The sequence below is a fragment of the Acomys russatus genome, chromosome 20 (genome assembly GCF_903995435.1).
Source record: "Acomys russatus chromosome 20, mAcoRus1.1, whole genome shotgun sequence".
In the NCBI taxonomy this organism is placed as follows: Eukaryota; Metazoa; Chordata; class Mammalia; order Rodentia; family Muridae; genus Acomys; species Acomys russatus.
The window spans coordinates 58,120,672-58,145,530 of record NC_067156.1 but is presented as its reverse complement, the minus strand read 5'-3'; the positions used below and the strand labels follow the sequence as shown (position 1 = coordinate 58,145,530).

At 37.6% G+C, this 24,859-nt stretch overlaps 1 protein-coding gene and 1 pseudogene across 1 annotated transcript in view; both read left to right on the top strand.

The window, feature by feature from the left end:
* Positions 1-24,859, top strand: part of Dcc (DCC netrin 1 receptor) — a 1,118,465-nt gene that overhangs the window by 380,441 nt on the left and 713,165 nt on the right. Inside the window, exon 2 of the mRNA XM_051163583.1 lies at positions 23,157-23,477. Within this exon, the coding sequence (XP_051019540.1) occupies positions 23,157-23,477 (321 nt within the window). The remainder of the gene's footprint in view (positions 1-23,156; positions 23,478-24,859) is intronic.
* LOC127204842 (uncharacterized) lies at positions 22,416-22,544 on the top strand (annotated as a pseudogene).

Here is a 24,859-nt window from a genome sequence, read left to right as displayed (position 1 = left end):
TAAACGAACCGTCCCCTTCTCCTGCTTTCTAGTGATTCTTGCACTGCTGTGTTCCCTGTCTTCTCTGTGGCATTTTCGCTTGATGTGGCTCATTGTGTCCAATATGATCTTCCAACACACCTGTTAGCTTACACTCACTTTTCCATGCATCGTCTTCCATGTATTTCCCTTCCGCTTTGCCTCGTGATAAAAAGAATTTGACATCTTTATGTCCATATACCTTTCTTCATTTTGCAAATATTTAGGGATCCCTTTTCAAAACTTTTATACTATTTTTTGTAGATCTCAAGTTTCACACCCACAAATACCATTCTTTGATCCAAAACACAATATAGTCAGTGAAACTCAAGAATCATGCACTGATTACGCCATTCGTTATGCGATGGATGTGATGGTAAAATGATATGGCCTGTCTGCCTCCAAGTTTAATCACCTACAGAATGGATTTAATAGAGGTAACTGAATTTTAGGAGCTAGGTGAACAATATTCTATATTCTTTTGTGTGTGTTTGTGTGTGTGTGTGTGTGTGTGTGTGTGTGTGTGTGTGTGTGTGCATGTGTGTGAAGCCTATCATCTCTGGGAAATTTATAAGGCTTAACTTTTTCTGCCATAGGCAATCAACAATTATCTTCTAGATATGAGTCTCATATAAAGTTTTAGCTCCCCATATCCTCAAGATTGTTTGACACAAACAAACCACCACTGTTATATATATTCATATAAAACATAAAGAAATAAAAAAAACTATTTTTCTCTTTTCTTCATTTTGCGGGCAGGAACTACTTTCAGTTTATTGTCATTTGTTGATCTTGAAAATAATACCATTTTTTGGACAATATGTTTATTAGATACAACAGGGACAGTTCTTACTTTTCTGAGGCTGCTGTGAACTAGTAAAGTGGAACACTTACATTAGTCAGGAAACAGACTTAGAAATAAAGTGATTAATTCAACACTAAGTTGTCAATGCAATGAATAACAGGCAATCAGGATCCTGAGACCTTGACAGCTTCTTCATATTGGTTATCTGCTTTGTTCATGATGGAGAAAAAACAAAAATTGAATCTGTAGATTCGCACAATCTGGCAGCTGGATGTTGGACATTTCATTTAAATATTAAAATTACCAAGTTTATAAGTTTAGAGCACAGACACTTTTATTTATTTACTTTTAAATTTATTCATGTTGAAATTGCCAAATCCACCAAACTAAAAAAAAAAAAAAAAAGTGATCTGGGAGCTTTGACTTTTTTAAATTATTTTTTTCAAATAATTTATTCAGATTATAACTCTGTGTAACCAAATACTCCTGGTCGAAAAAGCAGGAGAGGGAATACTGCTAGTAACGCTGAAAGCACACCATTATTATTGGATGCTTTGTGGTATGATGTTATTCCAATTCCATTTTGTAATATATATTTGTGTTTTGAAAACCCAGAACACTGCATTTATAACTGTTAGTACATCAGCTTTATTGTGACTTTCATTTTTCTCCAGAAAGATTAATTTTCTATTTGTAATAGGTTAGCTATTTATTTTCTCAACTCTTTCTATTTCATTATAATGATAAAATTATACACAGTGGTTGCCAGCTTTTCCCGGTTGTTTTACAGTATTTGGTGCAGTAGAGATGAGGTATTGAGATATCGCCACCAACAAAGTAGCTTTCATATGGATAAAAATATGAATCCTGATTGCTGAGACATCATCTACCTTTGTCCTATTATTCTCTAGTTAATATTGCTCCCCCTTAACTCTTTCCTTCCATCTCTCCAATCCCACCATCTCTATCTACTCCTTTGTTTTAATGAATAAGATAGGAACTATTGTTAAAGCACAATAATTAGGTTCTAAAAAACTGTTCAGTAGTTGTTAGTGAAATGAATTACTCTTCTGATGCCTTTGAAATAAAGTTCTTTGTCTTGTCATAGACTGTTACTAGGCAGTGGGACAGCAGTACTCAGTGGAACCCTCCCTGAACACGCAAAGATTTCTTTGTGCAATGCTTTTATTTCTGTCCTTCGTCTCTTAAAGTGAGGTGTTTGCCTTTCTTTTCCCAAAATGGATTCACATGAAAATGTAAGAGTAGGATCATTATGGGTTGATGCCTCTCCCAGGAATGTTGAAGGGCAATGAAAAGAGACAAGTACAACCTATCTGAAAGATGATGCCCTCAATTCTCTGTTAAGATGGATACATGGTAAATGGGAACGCACTGCTGTATATTGGCAGGCAGGTCACTGGAAAGTCTGGGTGTAGAGAATGATAACGTTGTGTCTCTGTCATGTCTTTTCATTTTGCACTCACTTGAGCAATTGCAGAAATGCAAGAGCTAGTGCATCAGTTATACAAAGGGCCCAAATGAAGGCCCACGGATGGATGAGTCCTGATGGCCAATAACTGACAGTGCTCAGGGTCCTGAAGGATGATTGCATTGACTTTTTGCATCTTTCATGCAAACGAGAGGATTTGACAGCTGTCAAAAGGGGCAGACTGGTCGCCAGATTCCCTGGAGATCTGTGTGAATAGTGAGGCTTGGAAGAGTGATTCCAAACACTAATGGGCTCTGAGAACCACAAATCATAAAGCATGTGCTTCTGAGACCCAACTCACCATCGGGTCAGATTCAGGAAAATTGGATTTTAACAATTGAATTTATTTAGCTTTTTTTCCTCGAAGCATAATCTCCACCTTGACTAAAATTGTGATAATGAGGGAGGAAAGCTTTAGCACAATAGGCAGTAGATAGGCTTAATTTTGTAGTCGGCTTTATTGTTGTTGCTGCTTAATGTGCCCGCTTTGTGCTCATGCCCACATTTCTAAGGGAATCCAGACTAATTATCACTCTAGTGATGTTTCTGTCTCCTTATATATTGAGGATGGGAAACACTCCTGCCTTGGCTCAGTTACATGTTCAGATTTTAATCAAGCAATTGTTGCTTTTTTGTGCGGTTAAAGTTTTGAAGGATGCAAAAGTGAGTAAAGGAACCACTGAGTGTCCCTAAAACAAGACAAGTAGAATGAAGAGACACAATCCACACTGGGTAGCATAGGGGCTGCTTCTGGCTTCTGGTTACATCGTCAGTGGTAGAATCATTGGGATGCAAGACCTGAAAGAGAATTAATCACCTTGTTCTAACAAGGTAAAATGTTAAACAGAAAAATAAAGACTTGCTTAAAGGGACACAGTCAAGACTGGCTCATTGGAAGGAGAAAATTTGATTATATACTCTCTTATAATTGCCTCAAAATATTGATTTAAGATCTGTGTAGGATGTGATTATTTCAAAGAACATGCAGTGACAAATATCTGAATAAAGCAAAGCATTTCTTTCAGGTGACTTTTTTCATAAATTACATGTGATTCTTGAATGGGAGGATACAAGGGATGGGATAAACATTGAGATGTAACAAGAATAAATTAATAAAAATAAATAAATAAATAAATAAATAAAGTACATAAGATCACAGTTCTCAGCTGGTGATGATTTGGGCCTTTACTGAGAGATATTATCCAGTTTTAGGCCATTTTATTAATCTCATACCTGGTTACTGGTAACTGGGTTTTGTGACTGGAGCTAAAACTTCTTATAATGCACACATGGGATAAACTTCTTGTAATTCACAGGTCATCTCCCCACAGCAGTCACCTGGTCAGGTGTCCATAGATTCATCCCTGAGCACTCATGGATTACAGACATGGCTTTGCAGAACAGTAATATATTCCTTTGCTGTTGTGTTGCTTTCCCATTGATCTATGTTGATTCTCTGAAAATAAATCCAACAAAAAAATGAGCTTCTGTAAAATTCAGTAACTATTTTCTACAGTAGTTGATATTTGTAAAACGACTTATTTTTTTAAGTATATGAAAATGTTAATACGCACTGGTTTCTCATCATGGTTCCCTTTACATACACTTCACAATCACAGAAATAGCAATGGACAGAGTTCAGCAGCATCAGTCAGGACTAAGTTAGGATGTAAACGGGGTATAACTAGGCAAGCTGCCATTAGCGGGTCAAGTCCTCTTGAAACTATGAACACACAGGTGGGGAAAGAAAAATTTTAAATATAGCAAGAACGGAGCTGACACAAGTGCTCGGTGTGAGCCTTCTGAGGTCAACCTTTCTCACTGTAGTGAACGCTTACAGTTTCTTGCGGGGAAACCGATGCTGCAGACCCTAGGAATTAAGCATTTTAGACACCAGTGGATTTCTAGAGCTTAATCTTTACCCCTTGTTGCAAACGAACCAGTAGGCTGACGATACCACCTAAACAATAGAATAAAATGTGTCCATCTGTCATTAAGATAATTGTTATTGATTTGTCTCCTTGTAATTTTCTGCTTTTTGTTTTTCGATGTTGGTTATAAATCACACCCACAACAGGCATAGAGCCTGTGTTTGTGTCTATTATGTGGTCCTGATAAGGCTGGGCAGCATTTTTCGCCTTCCTGATGGAAGTTATTGAGATTGATGGAAGCGCTTTGCTTGTCCTATCCCAAACACTGTGTAATTAATGCTTCATTATGTTAATACATGCAAATGTGAGGGTATGTGTTTGATTGGGAGGTGAGAGAACAAAAAGGATTAAAGAGTTCACTCCAAAGTACAAATTAATTTATTGCATTGCTAACTGGCCTCTGAGGAATGAGGGACTAGGCTTCAAGGGGGAAAAAAGAAAGAAAGAAAGAAAGAAAGAAAAAGAAAAAAATGTGCAAAATAAAAGCACAGTTATGTATTTTTCAGAGGTGGTGTCATAGTTGGTGGATTATAAAAAGAGCATTCAGTCAAATGACAGTGAATTCATCTGGATGGTGAGTTCAGTTCATAAGGCTCCCTCTATAGTAAAAAACTTAAGGATAGTGATGCCAAAAGCCACACACACACACACACACACACACACACACACTGGGTGTAGTAGAACTATAATCACCAAAACCATATTTCAGCAGTTACATAGCATCAAGAATTACCATCATAACTTTATTTAAGACCTGGCAGGAAAAGAATTTTAATCACCCACAATCTCAAACAATCAATTTTCTTATTATTAGATGGTTCGTTCTGATCTTCACAATGATCATGTAGATTATCTCATAGTAAATGTTTATATTTGTGGCTTGCAAGATATTATTACAAGTAATATTAGACATATCTGTATTTTATATTATATATACCCAATAGTGAAGATGTTTGTATGATTTTGTAATTTTTGTGTTGTTGAATTATTATGATTATTGAGATAATTTCTTAGGAAAGGAATTACTGGGGCCTACATTTTTATGGCATTAAATACACATTACTGTCTTTAAAAGCATTTTATGCTCCCAATATCTCACACAGAGAACAATAAATGCTTGCTAAATTTAATTAAGCATAGCCCTTCATTAAACTGTTACCCATTAAGTCAAGTTGTTTTAACTAATCACTTTTTGTGAGTAGGGAGTAGTGCTCCTCTTTGTCCACTAGGTGATGCTATTTTAAATACGTTTTTATAATGGAAAGCAAGGTTGCAATCCCAACATTTAGGAGTTGAAGCAGGATTTTGAGTTCTAATCTAGACAAGTCCAGGCTACTTAGGAAGGACAGGTCCGTGTGTGTAATGAACAGAGAATGGTACTATAAGCAGAAACGCAATATTTGTGGGGAAGGGATCTTGAAATAGAGAACTCCAAACTAAACATGGATTGTACTGAGCTAGTTGAGACATTTAGAGGGATAGCAGTAAGATATTTGTGACTATTGGTTTCATTGTTTGTTTTAATTGCTTTAACTATTTCTAGTGGTTACATCAGTGTCTACATCACTGTGGTCATGCCAGTTTTCTCTTCTTATTCTCCATGGCCCTTTTCTGCTGCAATTCAAAATTGAGTGGGGTCCAAAAAGCTAAGCTGTTTACTTTGTATTTTTATTAAATTCTTTTATTTTTGAGAATTGCATATATGTATACATACGAATAACCTAATTAGTTGCACTTTATGTTGTTTTTATGTACCTGAGTTCAGAGATGACCACTTGGATTAAATAACCCACTAGGAAGTTTATCCCTGATGAAAAATTCTTCATCTCTCCTCATTCATTCATTGCCTGGAGTTTTATGTTTAGGAGGAAGCCTTATGAAGCCTGCCCCATCTGTGTTGCTGTTTCAACTGGCGTTATCATTACACAGGTCTTGTTTAGGAACCCATAGTGTTGAGATTTCATGGCTGCAGTTTTGCTGCCATTTATGGAAGAAACTATCTGGTAGTAGACATCCTGGTCCCCTGCTTATAAAGCCCCCTGCCCGCTTCCCAGAGCATTAGGTATAGATGTTCTATTGTAGATGTCAAGTGTGCAGACCACTGATACAGAAACAAATTTAAGAGTGAGAAATAGAGTCTTGAATCAAAGATAATTTTCAGCCAATCTCATCCATTGTGATTACTAGAAATTATAGACTTCAGCACCAGCCTGTATCTTTTTCTTTTCTAGAACAAGATTAATAAATATTTTATTATAAAATTTAAAATTAAAACATGGAGCAAGATTATGTATTGCCTTACTTTTTTCCTTCCTATAAAAGGAAAAGTAAAATGTAATTAGTATTTATATAGTATAGTAGCTGTTTTCATGTTGACAGGATGTGGTCACTTGAAGATCCATTATAAAATGTTAATGAAAACATATTGTATATGAGTGCATAATTAATACAACCAGTGTCACCCCACCCTGTAAATTATCTGTTTTCTGCAATATGGCCATGATAAAAATCTTAGTTTTTAATATTAGCACTAACTGAAGAGGTTTTTCCAATACATCCACCTATATCAAAACCATGAACCCTCTATGGTTGACCAGTTGGCCATAGAAAGGGCGTTCCTGATGTTGATGGAGCAGAAGTCCCTTGTGATACAGGTTCAGGCCTCGGTCTGTCATCATTCAATCTTTTTTTTTTAACATTTATTTGCTTTTTATTTTATGTGCATTGGTGTTTTGCCTACAAGTATGTCTGTGTGAGTGCGTCAGACCTTGGAGTTACAGACAGTTGTGAGCTGACAAATAGGTCCTGGGAACTGAACCTGGGTCCTCTGGAAAAGTAACCAATGCTTTTAACCGCTGAGCCATCTCTCCAGCACCATTGTTCATTCTTGATGGGTGAAGCCAACAGTGCTATGAGCAACTACGTAACTTTCTCCCATGATTCATGTGTTATTTTTTTCAGTCACTGTGCAGATTGGCACATTGATTGAATGCTTTTTGGTCCATAATCTCATACTCTCTGGCCTATCTCAGTTTGGTTAATTTGATTTTAATTCACTTCTATTTCATCCTACAACCATCCTTTCAATACACCTCTGAAACAATCCAGTAAATACAAGCTTCTTGCCTATAGATAAAAATTTCTGTAAGTAGGTAGCCTACACGTAGATGAATGAGGCATGATTTTCTCTAATATAATTTAGCCGAAATCCAAAATTATAAAAATGTTAAACATTTCAGTTGAATATATATATATATATATTCTATTTTGTTAGTGCCTGATAGTATTTCTTATTTTCAGATAAATAGGCTTCTGAATCCATATCTTCTTTAAATATATTGATAGGTACAGGGTCTATAATAATGTCAGTTTACACATGCCCTGCTATGTGTATAAAACAAGTCCCCTCTCAGTCTCAAATGATTTGTGTCATAAATTACGAGAGCATTCACTCTGCTGATTAGCTTGAAATTGGCAAAAAGGAAAAACACACAATGTGATATTTTGTCTGTTCCGAATCCAACCATCATGTTGTTAATGTTTATTTAATTCTACATTGTTTGTGGGGGATGTTGATACAGTGATGTACAAAAGCAGCTTCAAGTAAAAGCTATTCTTAAAGCAATATCCAACCAAACACTGAGAGTATCCTGAAAATGGTGCTATCCCATATCCTTGTGGATGCCCAAACTGCCTTTAATCTGTAGAGACTGATTAAGAAGGGGCTTCCGTTCGATTTGAGGCCTGAAGCTTGTGAGGTAAATAGGGGACTTACTCACAGGAACTCCTCAGTGTACACATCCTCTTTGCTTTACACCCTTTAGATTCACTGAACATGTTAAAGTTGGCAGGACATTTTAATCCCCCTTGAGAAAAATATGGCCCAATGGTTTTTGTTTATTTAGTGTGGAGCTAAATGAAAGCAAGAAAATGAATTGCAGATTTCAGCAGTTATTAGGTGCCATATTTTTTTATTTTGAGAGGTAAGAAATAGGTGTGAACATATATGTTCATAAGCATATATTTTCTAGGCTATATCAAAATATTGATTAACTTTGGTAGCTAGTTATTTATGTCTTCACGTATTCCACTATGTGGGATAGATCTAGACTTATTTAGAACCAAGTGTAGACATGCAGAGAAAACAGAGTTGATTACAGGCTCTCTAATAATTTCACATTTATTATCTGGTCTTCTGGAGATCTCGCCCTCAACCTGCCTTCACTTTCTTCGTTCGTGTCTGATACTCAGAGTCTGTGCTTTGACTGTAGAATTATAGATTGGGCCAGGCCTAGAGACAGGAGATTCAGCACAGTCTCTTGAGCCTTTCCTGTGGACACTCAGGATGTGAACACTTAAAGTCATTTTTCAGAGCTGAATTTATTTGAAAACTCTATACCTCAAAAAGGCATTTTATACCGAAGTATTTTTGCGTAGCATAGGATGCTCTGCCTTGTCCTTTTTCCCTGATTACAAGTTTATGTGACAAAAAGATTTAAGCACTATAAATGTGTATAATAGATTTTCTAGACTCACAGTAGCCAAGGAGGGTCTTTATTAAACATTTCAATTATGATCATGTGTTTCTGTTTAATTTATATATTATTGTTTTGCTCAGAATGGTTTATGAAGTCTTTTTTGTATGAAGTATAAGGAAAGGAAACCAAATTATGTAGCCAGAAATTTAAAAAACAAATCCTACACTAGAATTGAACAATCTAGACTTGATTACTAAAGACTTATTTAAATGTCTGTCTGTGAGCAAGACAGTTAAAACATCTGAACTTCTTGTCTGCATGGAAAATGAGTTTACTTATCTTTCTGATCAGAGAGATCCCAACAGACAATAGGTAAGCACTGATTCTCCTTAAAAAGAGCATTGTAAACAGGGGAAAACATGAAGAGAAAGCAATGGCCCACTGCCTATGTGATTCAACAAAAAACTTTAACAAATCCTCCTGCTAAACTGTGTATCCTTAACACTCACATTCAGCCCATGCTGGACAAGAGAAGAGTCTCCCTCAGGTCAGTGACATTGATTATTATCACTTATTTTCATACTTATAGCATTCATTGCCTTTTCCTTGCAAAAGCTAGGACACAGTTTTCATCCTTTTTCTTGGCCAGAAAACAAAAGAGTTAGAAAGAAAATTTGGATTAAATTACATTTATTTGATTATAGAAGACAGATCCTAACTGGTTTACTAGTGTTTAAACTCATACAAATTGTGGGGTTTGAAATTAGAATCCAGACAGATATAATACAATGTAAGTATCAAATAATAAAGAACCGTATTATATAAAAGAACATGTGTGTGTGTGTAGTGATGATATCCTTTCACTGACTTATCCTAAATTATTTCTTTGTTTGTCTATATAAAGTTCTTATTTCACAATCATTTATGAGTATGCCTGAGTTTGTTATGAGCTACTAAGCACTGTGTAAGATAGACAACTGTGCCTCATTTCTTGACAGCCACCTTATCATAAAAATGTAAGTCTCAATCAATTGTTGACCAATAGGAAGATCGAAGTCCCAGGAAAGACTATTCAAGCCCTTTATCATCTAAGAGTTAAGCCTGAAGCTGCACTTCAGTAGAATTTCTATCTCCCAGCTGACTCTACTTATTTTAATTTTGGATGCTAAAAAAATGTGAGCACATTATTTTGATTTTGGCTTTAAACTCATAACAATCTTGAGATGTTGTTGTAAATCACAACACATTTTTTTCCTTTTTTATTATTAATTTATTCATATTACATCTCAGTTGTTAGTCCATCCCTTGTATCCTCCCATTCCTCTCTCCCTCCCGCTTCCCCCCCTATTCCCCTCCCCTATGTCTGTGACTGAGTGGGACCTCCTCCCCCTGTATATGCTCATAGGGTATCAAGTCTCTTCTTGGTGACCTATTTTCCTTCCTCTGAGTGCCACCAGGCGTCCCCATCCAAGGGACATGGTCAAATATGGGGCACCAGAGTTTGTGTGAAACTCAGATCTCCTTCTCCACTTAATGGTGGAGAATGTCCTGTCCATCGGCTAGTCTGGGTAGGGGTTCAAAGTTTACTGCCTATATTTTCCTTGGCTGGTGCCATAGTTTGAGGAGGACCCCAGGGCCCAGACCCGCCTGTAGTTTTCCAGGACCCTCTGGATCCTTCTATTTCCTCATTCTCCCAGGCTTCTCACACCTAAAGTCTCACTAGGATGTCCTCTCCTCTGACCCACTTTCCTGGTAGGTAAAGTTTTTCATGGGGACGTACCCTTTGTACTAGTGTCTCGATATAAGTGAGTATATACCATTTAATTCTTTTTGCTTCTGGGTGAACTCACTCATTATGATAATTTCTAGTTCAATCCATTTGTCCACAAATTTCGGAAATTCCTTGTTTTTAATAGCTGAGTAGTATTCCATAGTGTAAATGTACCACAGTTTCTTTATCCATTCTTCTACTGAGGGACACTTAGGCTGTTTCCATGTTCTGGCTATTATGAATAAGGCAGCTATGAACATGGTTGAGCATATGTCCCTGTTGTGTGATAGTGCATCTTCTGGGTATATTCTAAGGAGTGGAATAGCTGGGTCTTGAGGAAGCCCTATTCCCATTTTTCTGAGAAAGCGCCAGATAGATTCCCAAAGTGGTTGTACTGGTTTGCATCCCATCAGCAATGAAGGAGTGTTCCTCTTTCTCCACATCCTCGCCAGCATGTGGTGTCAGTTGAGTTACTGATCTTAGCCATTCTGATGGGTGTAAGATGGAATCTGAATGTCGTTTTGATTTGCATTTCTCTGATGACTAAGGAGGTCAAGCATTTCTTTAAGTGTTTCTCAGCCATTTGATATTCCTCTCTTGAGAATTCTCTGTTTAGTTCTGAGCCCCATTTCTCTATTGGGTTATTTGGTTTGGTGGTGTTTAATTTCTTGAGTTCTTTATATATTTTGGATATTAGACCTTTGTCAGATGAAGGGTTGGTGAAGATCTTTTCCCAGTCTGTAGGCTGTCGCTTTGTTCTCTTGACAGTGTCACCTGCTGAAAATCACAACACATTAAAAGTAAAAAGTGAATGCTATCAGACTTTCTTCTTGTTTGGTAGTTCCAAAGCTCCAGTCATTGAAATTAAGGAGAGACACCAGTTTGAAGATTTCTAGCAGTTAGCCCTTGTAAGCAGGAGAAATGTATGATTCTTGATGCTAATGTCACCTTCACTTAAGATCACATGTGTAAGACCTTTGTCATTTAAATAAACACAAATCATATGTATGAGGCACATACAAAGTTCAGAAGTACCTTTGTAGTTTTAATTATAGAAAGCATTTTCATTCTCACAGCCTGGGTCAAGATCCATTAAAACCATATAAACATTCCACACACAAAAACTGAGAGTGTCTTGGAGCAAATGCTGAACTCCAGGCAGTGCAAGGCTCATTGGCTTTTAATCCCAAAGCTTCTATCCTGACTTTTATCACCATGGGTTTTCATCTTTGATGTCACTATGGTCTTTACAGAAAAAATAGCATTTTTCTGCCTAGACAAGATATAGTAAATATCAAACAAAATGAGTGACAGTATTTTAATGAAAACTTTTGGCCTCCATTTTTGAGAAAATTGGACTTGTTATAATACAAATATTTTATCAGTTTGAATACATACATTGGACATCATACCCAATGTCAGCCCTGAGTTTTGCTGAATATTTAAGATCTTCTCTGGGTCTGTCAGACTATTAAGAAATTAATCCTTTCTGTTTGTGATGGGAGTTTCCATAAAATGAATAGTTTATTTCTCATGAATCAGGATAAGCCCTCCAATGCTTTGTCAGCATCATGACCAACATAGGTTTTTATCTTCAAGAGAAAAGTATCAGACTCACTTTTCCAGCTAAAGAGGTGGATTCTGGGTCTCTTGGCACTGCTGTTCACTACATCTTCTTTTGTGTTCCCATTCCAGTGCATGAAATGCATATCACAAATTTACTATGAAGTAAATCTTTTCATATAATAGATTTCTGTCTAAATTTGAGGATTTTTTTACAACTAGCAAAAGTGGTAGATAATGAATTTAGAGACTATGATGATACATAACCATTATGCTATATAACTGTGTAGATTCTAATATTTTGTAGCCCCTATTTTTTGTTTCACTGATGACTGAATTAATTCCCAAGGTGCAGTGCATACATAGGTTAGCAAGGAATAGTTCAGCGAAGATCTCAAATCTTTTGTCCACCTGGAATGAAAGCTTTCTTTTTAAATTGACAATGCTTTTATTTTCACATAAACTGTGTAACTGTCTCTGGTGATTTGCCTGGAGTCATTATAGGATCTTTTCTTTTTTTAAATATAGTTTATTAATTTATTCTTATTACATCTCAATGGTTATCCCATCCCTTGTATCCTCCCATTCCTCCCTCCCTCCCATTTTCCCCTTACTTCCTTCTCCTATGACTGTGACTGAGGGGGACTTCCTACCCCTGTATATGCTCATAGGGTATCAAGTCTCTTCTTGGTAGCCTGCTATCCTTCCTCTGAGTGCCATCAGGCCTCCCCCTCCAGGGGATGTGGTCAAATATGGGACACCAGAGTTCGTGTGAAAGTCAGACTCCACTCTCCACTCAACTGTGAAGAATGTCATGTTTATTGGGTAGATCTGGGTAGGGGTTCGAAGTTTACTGCATGTATTGTCCTTGGCTGGTGCTATAGTTTGAGCAGGACCCCTGGGCCCAGATCCGCCCATCTATTCTTTGATCAATACTGAATCTTAAATCACTATCATCTCTACCTGTCCAGTGAGTACTGTATCAGGCCACTTCTCACTATTTCCACTGCAATAGTTTGGACCAAATCTCAGCATCTCACATCTGTGTTTGAAGTGACACTTCACCAATCTTCTTACTTCTCAACTCAGAGATCAATCTGATCTTTTTTAAAGCAAGATCCGTCAACTCTGTGCCTATTACAGTTTGGGGGCTGGGTAATTCACCAGAGAGATCATCTTTTCTGTCTGTGGTAAGATGTGATTCTGTGTCCTTGAGTTCTACTCACTAAATGCCAGCATCAGTCCCTCTGGTTAAGAATGAAAAAAAAAAAAATGTCTCCAGGCATTGCCAAATGCCCCTTTGTGAAGGAAATCAATCTCCTGGGAGCTGCTGCTGTAAAATAAGGTGACCAGGTTGGGGACTCTTCTTTCCTGGTCTCAGTCTTCCTTAGTTGCGTGTAGGTCTAGAATTGAGGCCTTGAGAGATTCTTGCTTTCCATGACAGAGTGTCAATTGATGTTGCCTTTGGTCAGCTCTTATTTAGGCAACCAAACTGAATAGAACTCATTCATGTAGCTTCTCTGACATCTCCAGAGATGAAAATTCACAGGCAATGTCCTGGTCACATGGTTTTATGATTCTCCACTATGAACCCGAGCCTGAGATGCAGGAGTTATCTTGCAGGTGTGTCAGCTGGGCCTGAGTACTCTCCTCACTTCTTCTCTGCACTTTGGTTAGTTGTGGCTATCTATAATGACCTTTCTCTGTCGCAAGGGGATGATCCCCAGAGGGAAGGCCACAAAACTGTTAGCCAATAACAAGTTGTTAGTCCTGAAATAATAAATATTTAATAAATAAATAAACAATTCGCCCAGGGGTCCTGCTCAAACTAAGGCACCAGCCAAGGACAATACATGCAGTAAACTTCGAACCCCTACCCAGATCTAGCCAATGGACAGGACATTCTCCACAGTTGAGTGGAGAGTGGGGACTGACTTTCTCACGTACTCTGGTGCCTCATATTTGACCACGCCCCCTGAATGGGAGACCTGGGGGCACTCAGAGGAAGGATAGCAGGCTACCAAGAAGAGACTTGATACCCTATGAGCATATACAGGGGGAGGAGGTCTCTCTCAGTCACAGTCATTGGGGAAGGGAGTAAGGGGAAAATGGGAGGGAGGGTGGAATGGGAGGATACAAGGGATGGGATAACCATTGAGATGTAATATGAATAAATTAATAAAATTAAATTAAAAATAAATAAATCTATACAGACTGAGAAGGTTGTATTTACATATTTTGAAGAAGATATATATATATATATATATATATATATATATATATACATGTACATATATATTATATGCATGCAACAAAACTCTTAAAAACAGAGGCCATGAAGCTGAGAGGCATGTTTGGGAGGTATGGAATGGCTTGGAAAGAAGAAAAGGAAGGGGGAATGGTATAATTATATCCTAATTCAAAAACTAACAGCTCTTGAAAATGAATAGAAAAACTCATCTGAGTGTTCCAGTCAACAGATATACACACATGGACTGGTGAGTGAAGAAGAGGGAGAGGAAGCTAAGTTGCACTTTACCACAATGGGAGGAGAAAGGTTCAAACACGGGACACATTAGGCAACACAACAGAGTTTCTCTTTTATGGGTAAATTTTGCATAGATCTGAAAAATGATAACCTAGATGTCAGGTTGGGTTACCTGTTGAACAGAAAGAAAAAAAATTCCATTATAATTTCCCCAGTATCACACAGCAAAATCGAGCTGAGACTTAAGAGATTTAGCCCTTGAAGCAGAAAAAGGCTGAGAAAGTTCTTCATTACTTCAATGTGGTTCTTAGCATTTTTCTTCACCATTGGATTTAGCCAGAGGACACTCAGAGAGTTGCCTCGGGCACACTTTTGCCCTATGGAAACCTCAGATCTGCACACAGCTTCTTCAGCTTGCAGAATATACCGTATGCCCTACATTTCTGAAATGGGGCCTGTGTGTGGGTTCACTGAGAGACTTTTGCCGGGCTAGTTGCTTTTGAACTGCACATCTTGTGTTTCTGTTCCTGAAGTTAGTTCTTGTCTTGTAAAGGGTGGGAGAAATATAGAGCCCACCATATGAAAAGCAAATCGGATTCAACAACCTTTCCAGGAAGATATTTGGTCTTGATGCCTCATGTCAGCAAATGTCCTGACACTAAAATCACTGCCTGACTCAACCATGGTAGATTTGCAAGAGTTCAGTCTGTATTGCGACACTTGGACCACAAAGTTGGACCATCTGAATCCATAGGCTGCTTGTTTACTTTCACTGTGTACTAAACACATTTTTTATAGAAGACAGACTGGCCAGGGCAAATGTAGTCCACCAAGGTCTAATTACATTTGCATTTCCAGGTTGGTCATATAGAGCTCTTCTTTAGTATATAGAAAGTTCTAGGTTTGAAACTGCCACACTTTGGGATTAGAGAGGTAGTTCAATTTCTGTGAACACAAACTGCTAATCTAGAGAACTCAGATTTGATTCCCAGGACCCCCATGACAGTTCACAACCATTTTTAATTTATGTCTTTTGTTTTGGAAGCTTTAGTGGTTTTTGTCTGTTTGTTTGTTTGTTTATTTTCCTTGCTTCCTTGCCTATTTGTTTATGTACAGAGACTAGCATGAGCTGAATCACTGGATAGGTGGTCTTGAATAATGGATTTAAGGTTGCTTAGCTCAACTTATGAACCCTATGGCCTTCATGTGCTGAAGGCAACACTGATGGTACACCGTGAAAGATCAAGAGCCGTGGCAAAACTTCTGTGGGTGACTCCAGTGCAGCTGCTGGTGACACACCTTCCTTTCACAAGGCCAATGAGGAGAGAACCTACAACCATTTGTGATCCAAGGAATATGACACCTACTTCTGGTCTTTGAAGGCACCAGCCATGCAAGTGGTACACAGACATACACACAGGCAAGACAGACAGACAGACAGACAGACAGACAGACACACACACACACACACACACACACACACAAATAAAATAAAATACTGCAACACACACAAAAAAATACTGAATCAATTTGAGTTTTGGATAAACACAAATAAGGTTTTAGTGTGATAGGCCTATCACTGTTTGTTTCACCTAAGTGCTTAGAAAATATTTATTACGTTAAAAGATTATTCACTTTTATATATTTAATCCACATGCACTTTGTATCCTCAATTATGTAAACTAAATACAGCAGCTCTAATGGCAGATAAGTTTTGTTCCTTTAAACTTTTCACTTAAATTTGTATTCATCTATTCATTTCAGTGATTATATATATATATATATTTCTTCCAGGAACATTTTTCTTCACATTACTTACATTCTTACATTCATGGATAAATACCATATATCCAATTCCTTTCTTCTTCTTAGTAAGAAAGACTGAAGTTGTTTGGTGTTAAAATCTGTTAGTCTCTCTCAAAAGCTAGAATGAGTACAGTCTTTCCAACAGATGACCATATATGCTGAATATTAATTATGCTTAGTTTCTCAGGGAAGCATAAAATGACATCAGTGTTGTTGTACATAGCAAGGACTCATTGCCCAGTGTGCACAGAAGCCAATACTATAGTACTGATTATATTGTCCCCATTGTTTTATTTATAAAAATTCTAATTTCTAATAGTGTTTTTCCTGAAATATCATTTAAGCTACTTAATTATGTAAAAATATTCATGTAGATATCCAGGCCTTATCCAGATTCGCTTTCACTGCACTTCTGCTCTGCCTTTGGTGAATATAAATGTTTGCTCTCTGAACTGCCTGATATTAGTCTTAGGTTGAAAGGAAGTTCACAGAGGGCATCTTCAGACTACACAGAAGAAACATGGTTGTGGTTTTAGCCATCTTGGCACTAGATTAGACTAACAAGCCCATCATCCAAGTACATTGACACTCCAATGTAGCAAAAAATCACAATTCTATTGAATTAGAATGAATCATAAAAGGGGGGAGAAGGTATTTCATGAACACAAATCCTTTTCAGTAGGGAATTGGCACTGTTACAACTCTCCAAAAGATATATGCTATAGCTTTTTTTTTAAATAACTTTACCCCAATGCAGGAATTTTTTTATAATAATGAAATAATGTCTTTGTTTATAAGGGGAACCTCAACAGAGTTCTGGTAATAATAAAAGGAGCCTTGATACTTATCTTCCTTCAGTCTCTTAAAGAGAAGTGTGAAATAAAGTATCAACAAAATGTTTATTGGAAGAGTTGGCCAATTACTTGAGCTTTTTAGGTAAATTCCCATAAACTTTCATTTCCTTACTTAGAAAAAGAGTTGGTTCCAATTACAAAACAAAAAATCAAAACAACAACAAACCTAAATATGTACAAGTGCACACATGTTGTCTGAGGAACATCATGTTCTTGTTCTGGTCCAGGTCTGTACGTTTTTGTGAACAGAGTTTTTAAGTTTTGGTTACCTGGGAGTACCTTAAAGGTGCACCAAACACCTTATCACTGTTGATTGACAGGCACTCACTAGGATTATAGTCTTACCTTATTCCCAGGTAGTATTGGTTTTGCAAGTATGAAAGCTATTCCGGACTTTACAAGTTTAACTTCTGAACCCCATAATATCCAGACTTTACATTTTTTATCTACAATATCCAGACTTTATATTTTTTATCTACTGAACCCCATAACATTCATGTATGTTTACATCTGTTAATTCCCCCTCTCTCGATAGTGGTTTTTAGTCTCCACCCTCATCTCATACCTTCAAAAGTATTTTAAGTTTTTGTCAGAAATGAAAACCAGGATTACAGTTGAACATATCCTTGATGGGTGAGGATCCCAAAGAACATTATATCTTTCACAAGATTATTTTACTTTCCTTCAACATGGATTTCTTTGTCTTAAAGGAGAGGTGATGGTGTCAGGGTTATCTGGCTCAGTTCTGAGGATTTGGGCACTATCAAAACCTCTGAGCCTCTCAAAGTATATGTGATTTAAAATAGATGAAATTATGCACGGCAGGTTCTATGGGGAATTGTGTGACATTTTCTAATCTCAGGCTCTTTTAGGAACTTCGTTTCATGTCAGTGCTACTTTACATCAATTTGTCTTCTACCTTTCTTAACTACAAGCTTTTTACATTTGTGGGCTCAGAACGTGATATCTGATTCTCCCAGGAATTATTTTTCACACTGAACAATGTTTGATATTGTAGATAAAATGTCATACCACCATTCTAGGTTAGACTGCCCATGTGACACACAGGAATTTTAACTGAGCAGGACTATGATATGATAAGGAAATCAAGCACAATGGGACATAAACTTACAGGATCCATTTGAACACGTGATTATTTGAGGGAGCTTCTAAAACTGATTTAAAGACAATTCCCACCTCTAGATACTCAATATAATAACTTGAATGTCCTTGGCAGTCATATTGCATTTTTTTTCTTGCTACAATAAACACCTGCCTCCTTCCCCAAAAAAAGTAGTGAGAAAGAACTAATTTTTCTCACAGTTCAGAGGTATTAACAGTCTGTCATGGGGAGGAAAGTCATGGTAGCAATCCTGACAAGTTGACTATGAAGATTAACTATCAAAACACTTTTCTTCTGCCTCTTTTTTGTTTTACATCTGATAAAACTAAAATAAGTGATAGTATTTCTCCTTTGAATCATCTATGAAGAATAGGTTCTCTTCTGCAGGAAAACACAGGCACTATTATTTGTGTTCTTATCAAAATAACCCTTTGGCAGAAAGCAAAAAGGTGAAGTGTGTGGATTGATAAAAGGAAATCATCAGATGTGAGTGTGTGTGTGTGTATATATGAGGGTGTGTATATGTGTGTGTACGTCTCTCAAATTCATGATCTCTTTTTTTCATTCTTATGTTACATGTATGTACATGTACAAACAGCTATATAACAGAGTCCACTTATCAGTGCTCCTATGCACGTGTGTCCAGAGCTGACCATTTAGAACTGGACAAGCTATGCAGTAAGTTGTTCCTGAGAGAAACTGATTCTCCCTCTCTCAGCAGTCACTGGCTTCTTACGGGTCTTCTTCTAGTGGTGGCAGCGTCATGTGGCATTTCTCATTCCCACATTAGTGTGTCCAATAATGTGGTCATTATGCTGGAATTGTTCATGGAATCATATTGTTGATTTCTTTATTATATCTGGGGAAACTGATCTAGCAGCAGACATGGCTGGCTTCAGGCTCTTACACTCTTTCCTCCCCACTCTTCTGTGAACTTTCCATGAGCCTTTGTTAGGGAAGTTGAGTTATAGATAGTCATTTTTCTCTACATTCTGAGAAGTTGTGTCTCCCTGTGGTAGTTGCAAATAGAAACTTCTTTACACCAATAAGCTTCTTTGATGAAAGGTGAAAACTGCACTTATCTGTGCGCAAAGGACACATGTTTCGAATACAGCTAGAAATCATGGTGGTTTAAGAAAATGACAAAGCGGGCTCTCTTTTCAGGTCTATGACTTCCCCCACTATGGTTAGTGGGTAAAGTTTAAAGATCCAGTGTGGTTTCCCTCCCGCTGAGTGGGCCTTAAGTTTAATTAGACAACAGTTGGCTACCAAGTTATAAGGGGCCGCATTGTACCATTTTTGGGTAACTGGCTAGGCCAGTCATTGTTATGGTTCTTTACACCTGGCAGGATGACTAACTGTCCCACTCCTTTGGCAGCTTGTACAGATACGTGTACAGATTCTTGTGATACTAGGAGAGTCAGTGCTTGGGGATGAGGATTTTAGATGAGTTATACATCAATTCTTCCAAATTCTGTGCTCAGTGTTCGTGGTATCTTCAGCAAGAGGGTCTTCCCTCCAGGAAGGCCACTGTATCAGTTACTTTTGTGTTTCTGTGATTAAATACGATGACTATAGGCAACTTACTTATGGGAGTGTTTCTTTTGACGTGGTTCTGGAGGAATAAGAATCCACTGTGGTGGGCAGGCATAGGAGAAAGTGGTGGACAAGACTGCAAGAACAGGAAGCTGGTGACTCTATGGCAACATCAAACACAAAGCAAAGAGAGAAAGCAAGCTAGGTGGAGGAGTAGGCTCTGAGGCTATACACTCAGAGAGCCCACCCCTAGTGGCCTATTTCCTCTAGCAAGACCGTACCTTCCAAAGCTTCCCAGACATCACCATCAGATATAGACAAAGTATTTAAATACCAGAGCTCATGAGAGACATCTCTCATTTAAACCATCACAGCTGACAAGGGAAATAGATATGGCACATATTGTATTTGAAGACCCTTATATTTTACTCCAACCAATAACATGGAGGCTAGAAGTGCCTGTGGGGGGATGTTAGATAGTGTATATCTCCTAATGGGCATAACTTCATTAATATGCACATATATACACATGTATGTACACACATAGAATTAAAGTTACTATATAAAGTGTGTTACTCTATGGTTTCTCTAAACATTCTTAGTGTTATTTATTTCCCTCCCTTGTCTCTCCCCTTACATTGTCTGTCTTTCCAGTTAAATCCCAGCCCCTAAACCATTATTCAAAATTGGTAAGAGAAAATGAGAAGTTGCTAATCTACTTTACAGCCAATAATTGACACATTAATGGATTATTTCTTACACATGTGACGTGCCTTACAAGAGGGTCAGAGAGAGCCTGTGCTTTGTATCAGTTGAAACATCGACATACAAGTCATTTGCCATTTCTCAAGCAACACTTTTCACTGTGGGTCTGTCTTTTCTAAAATATTAAGTAATCCAAGATCCTGCAAGCAAAGAGATTTCATAATTTCAAAGCCATATATTTAAAGTGTAATTGTTATAAGAAATACAAAAAAAAGCTCAAAATTACCAACAAGCAGCAAGGGTAATTGTATTACGGAGAAATTAATCTTTATTTAACTTTCCTAAACCATGTACACACAGCACTGAAAACTGTCTTAACCTCCCTGTTTCAGAGTAAGTAGATTATTTATTTGCGATAATGGGCACATATGCTCATTAACATGCTGTCATAAACAGCTGTGCTAAATGCATTATGTGCTCTGTGACATAAATAATGTGCTCAACATGAGGTTGTGTTTAAAATATAGGCCCTGAGTAGAACAAAAATGCAATAAATGTTTTCTTAATATAGTCGCCTAGTCTTGCATTCTAAATTTATTTCTACCGTTTGGATGCTACTTAAATGAAAACTGTGGGCATTATTCTGATGAAGCATCTTGACATTCAATAACATTAGAAGAGTTTTACACTTTCTTACCCCTAGTTCAACTCCAGCCAGGTATTTGCTACCTAGTGGTTTTTACTAACAAACGAGAAGGAGGTATTTCACTTAGAATCTATCTGCATCTCAGCACACTTAGTAAGTTCCATTGGTAGATGCCCTTGACTCATTCTTGTACCAATCGTTTTCAAAATGTGGGCTGAATGAAAAGTTCTACTACAGTGACTATTTCCATTTTTCATGTGAAGGACCTGCATTCTGAGGGTGCACAATGACATTCAGAATTGCACATCTTTAAGGGTTATAGACTGCACAAGGAGCAAAAGATTCAGACTCTCAATCTGATGCACATTCCACTAGAGAAACCTACTACTTCTCTATAATTGGGCTGGTTATACAAATGTCAGTCTGTGTGAGAAGGATCTCTAGGTGGCACTAACAGGAGCAGATTGGAGCCATCAGGATCTTTTACCTTTATCACTTAGCATTACTATGATTTTATAATCAGTATTAGTTTAGGCAAAGTCCTAGATGCTTTCTTGAGTAAGTGACCTGGTAGCATGGAGTGAGCATCTGATCCAAAGTGATGCAGTTCACTGGGAATGCCACAGGCTTGAGGTCCAGGAGAAAGTGGGGTAAAAATAGTGGCCAGAAAGTTCAGTTACACTTTAACAAAGACCCAGTGTTAGAAGGAAAAACAGTAGGAGATACTATAGAAAAGTTAATGTTAGAGATTGTCAGAATCGAAAGTGTCTTTACTTGCGTGACTGAGGTGCACACCTGTCTGAGCAAAGTGTGCAAACTCTCTGACCTCCTGAAAAGTTGTCAAGGGCTTTGATTTATCAATCAGATTAATAATAAACAGTATATTACCAACCTTCCTTAGTTATGCCTGCTCCATCCCCTTGGGATTCTTTATTTATTTATTTATTTATTCCTTTTTTTTATTAATTTATTCTTGTTACATCTCAATGGTTATCCCATCCCTTGTATCCTCCCATTCTTCCCTCCCTCCCATTTCCCCCCTACTCCCCTCCCCTATGACTGTTCCTGAGGGGGACTTCCTCCCCCTTTATATGCTCATAGGGTATCAAGTCTCTTCTTGGTAGCCTGCTATCCTTCCTCTGAGTGCCACCAGGTCACCCCCTCCAGGGGACACGGTCAAATATGAGGCACCAAAGTAGGTGTGACTCTGGTTTCTCTTCAGATCGTATAAATCTTTCGCCTTTTACTAAAGATTTCAGTGGAGAGGAACAACCCCTTGGGATTCTTAGATAGCACTGGATTCTTTCTGTTGATTGCTATTGTTCGTTTATGTTTCTGAAAATTCAACTACCGTATTCTTTTAGTGAAGACCAGAAGAAACATTTGGAAAGAGACAAAGATACTTCAGGGGTTTAGGCAGTAATTGAAGTTTCAGGCAGGTGAGATCTACCTATGTTAAACCCACCTGAGATTTATTCTAAATAACGTTGTCTACACTAGTGATTTTCATTTGTGTAAAAGTAAATGGATAGGTAAAAAAATACTAACAGATGCTAAAATGCAGATAATGAGATTAATCAAGTGCCATAAATTCTAGCTGTTACACTGATTGGTGAGACCAGTTTAAAAATAAGTTGGTTTTATACGGAAAATACTAATTATATCTGTCCAAAATTTCAAGTAATAACTGATGTAATAATATTCTTATCTATAACACGAATTATTATTTTTCCTAGTCTAGGCTGGGTGCTTTATTAATTGGTGTTCGCATAAGTATTTTCTTTTGTTTAGCACAGTATTCCTGATCCTAAATTTATCTATAATTGAAAGGGGAAGAACTTTGTTTTGAAAAATAAGTTGTTTTTTGCGAAAATGTTGGGGAAATCAAACTTGATATTTCTAAGACCACATGAATTTATTTCCCTTGTGCTCTCTTATTCCAGGTTTTCAAATTAAGCCTTTCACATCCCTTCGCTTCGTGTCTGAACCTTCTGATGCTGTCACAATGCGTGGAGGAAATGTTCTGCTCAACTGCTCAGCGGAGTCTGACCGAGGTGCCCCAGTCATCAGGTGGAAGAAAGATGGCCTCATCCTGGCCTTGGGCATGGAAGACAGGAAGCAGCAACTTCCTAATGGGTCTCTGTTGATACAAAACATACTTCATTCCAGACACCATAAGCCAGATGAGGGACTCTACCAATGTGAGGCATCCTTAGGAGATTCTGGTTCCATTATCAGTCGGACAGCAAAGGTCGCGGTAGCAGGTGCGTAGATCTTTTCTTCTCTCTGACTTCTTTCATTTCATCTACTCTTCTTAGGATGCCCCATAAAAGCAATGCACATTCTAAAGAATTGTGATATTTATTTAAAACAAGGTGTAGTATGGTGGGTTGTGATTATACCCACCGAACGTCACATATGCCTTTATGTGGTGAGAACATTTAAATTACTCTTTTAGCAATGGTGAAACACACGTAACAATTTTAGCTATGGTCAGCATGGTGAGTAGTCAGTCCAGAATATATATTTCCTCTTTTAATTAATACTCGGCACTACAGTCAGATAGCGCCCCCCTGCCCGCTTCCTCGCCCTTTTAACCCACCAAGCCTCTGGCAATTATCATTCTATTTTCTGTGGGTTCAATAATTTAGATTCCACATATAAGTAAAAGCAGGTAGTATTTATCTTTTCCTTTTTGACTTATTTTGCTTAGCTCACCATGCTATGTTCCAGTTGCAGCAACATTATCTAAAGCAACAGAATCCCACAGTTTATCTGTTCATCTGCTAATGGCGGTGTTGGTTGACTGTGAATTGGCATTGTGACTTGTGACTAGTGCTCAGAAGGCATGGGGTTACAGGCATTCTCTTGTCACTCACTTATCCCAAGATGACACATACACCTAGTGACATGCTTCGAGTATCTTATGCTGCAAGTAGTCTTCATTTTCTAGAAAGTTATCCGTCATGGCCACATTTCAGTTTTTCCACGAACAATGCACATTTGCATGTGAAATAAAAGAGGATTAAATGACTCACGTCTCAAGGTATCTTGTTAAATTTTTTTCAATTAACATAGAAAACAGCAGGCACATCTCAGTAGTACTACAGCTTTGTGCGAGTTGTTTTTGAAGCAAAGCTGGCTCATGGACTCTCTGTTTACATGAATGGGTGGACTTTTTATTAGAAAAATATCAGAAAACTTATATTCTAATCATTTCTGTTGTACAGATTCAATAGTGTTAAACTTTGGTAAAGTCAGTGCTTTAAGCCCTAACGTCAGTACATTTTATTTTAATCACTGTGTCCTAATCCATAACATAGACCTCAATAGAGAAATAAAAATGTTCTATCAGTACTTTCAAATGCAGCTCCCTTTTAACATGTCAGCTCAAAGCCAAAAGATAAGATGGACACTTTCCTTTTCATTATGATCATTGAAAATATGGAGAAATTAGATAAACAGAGGGAAACCCAGGATGATGCCATATCCCCTCCATCATTTTAGTGTTTTAAGCATGTCCTGCTAGATCTATGCAGAAAGCTGCCAGATTGTTATTTTTACTATCATTATTTTATTATATTATTGTTTCTTTTATGGCTTAATTTAAACTTTGACTGTGATGTGGCCTTTTGAGGGTAGTGCC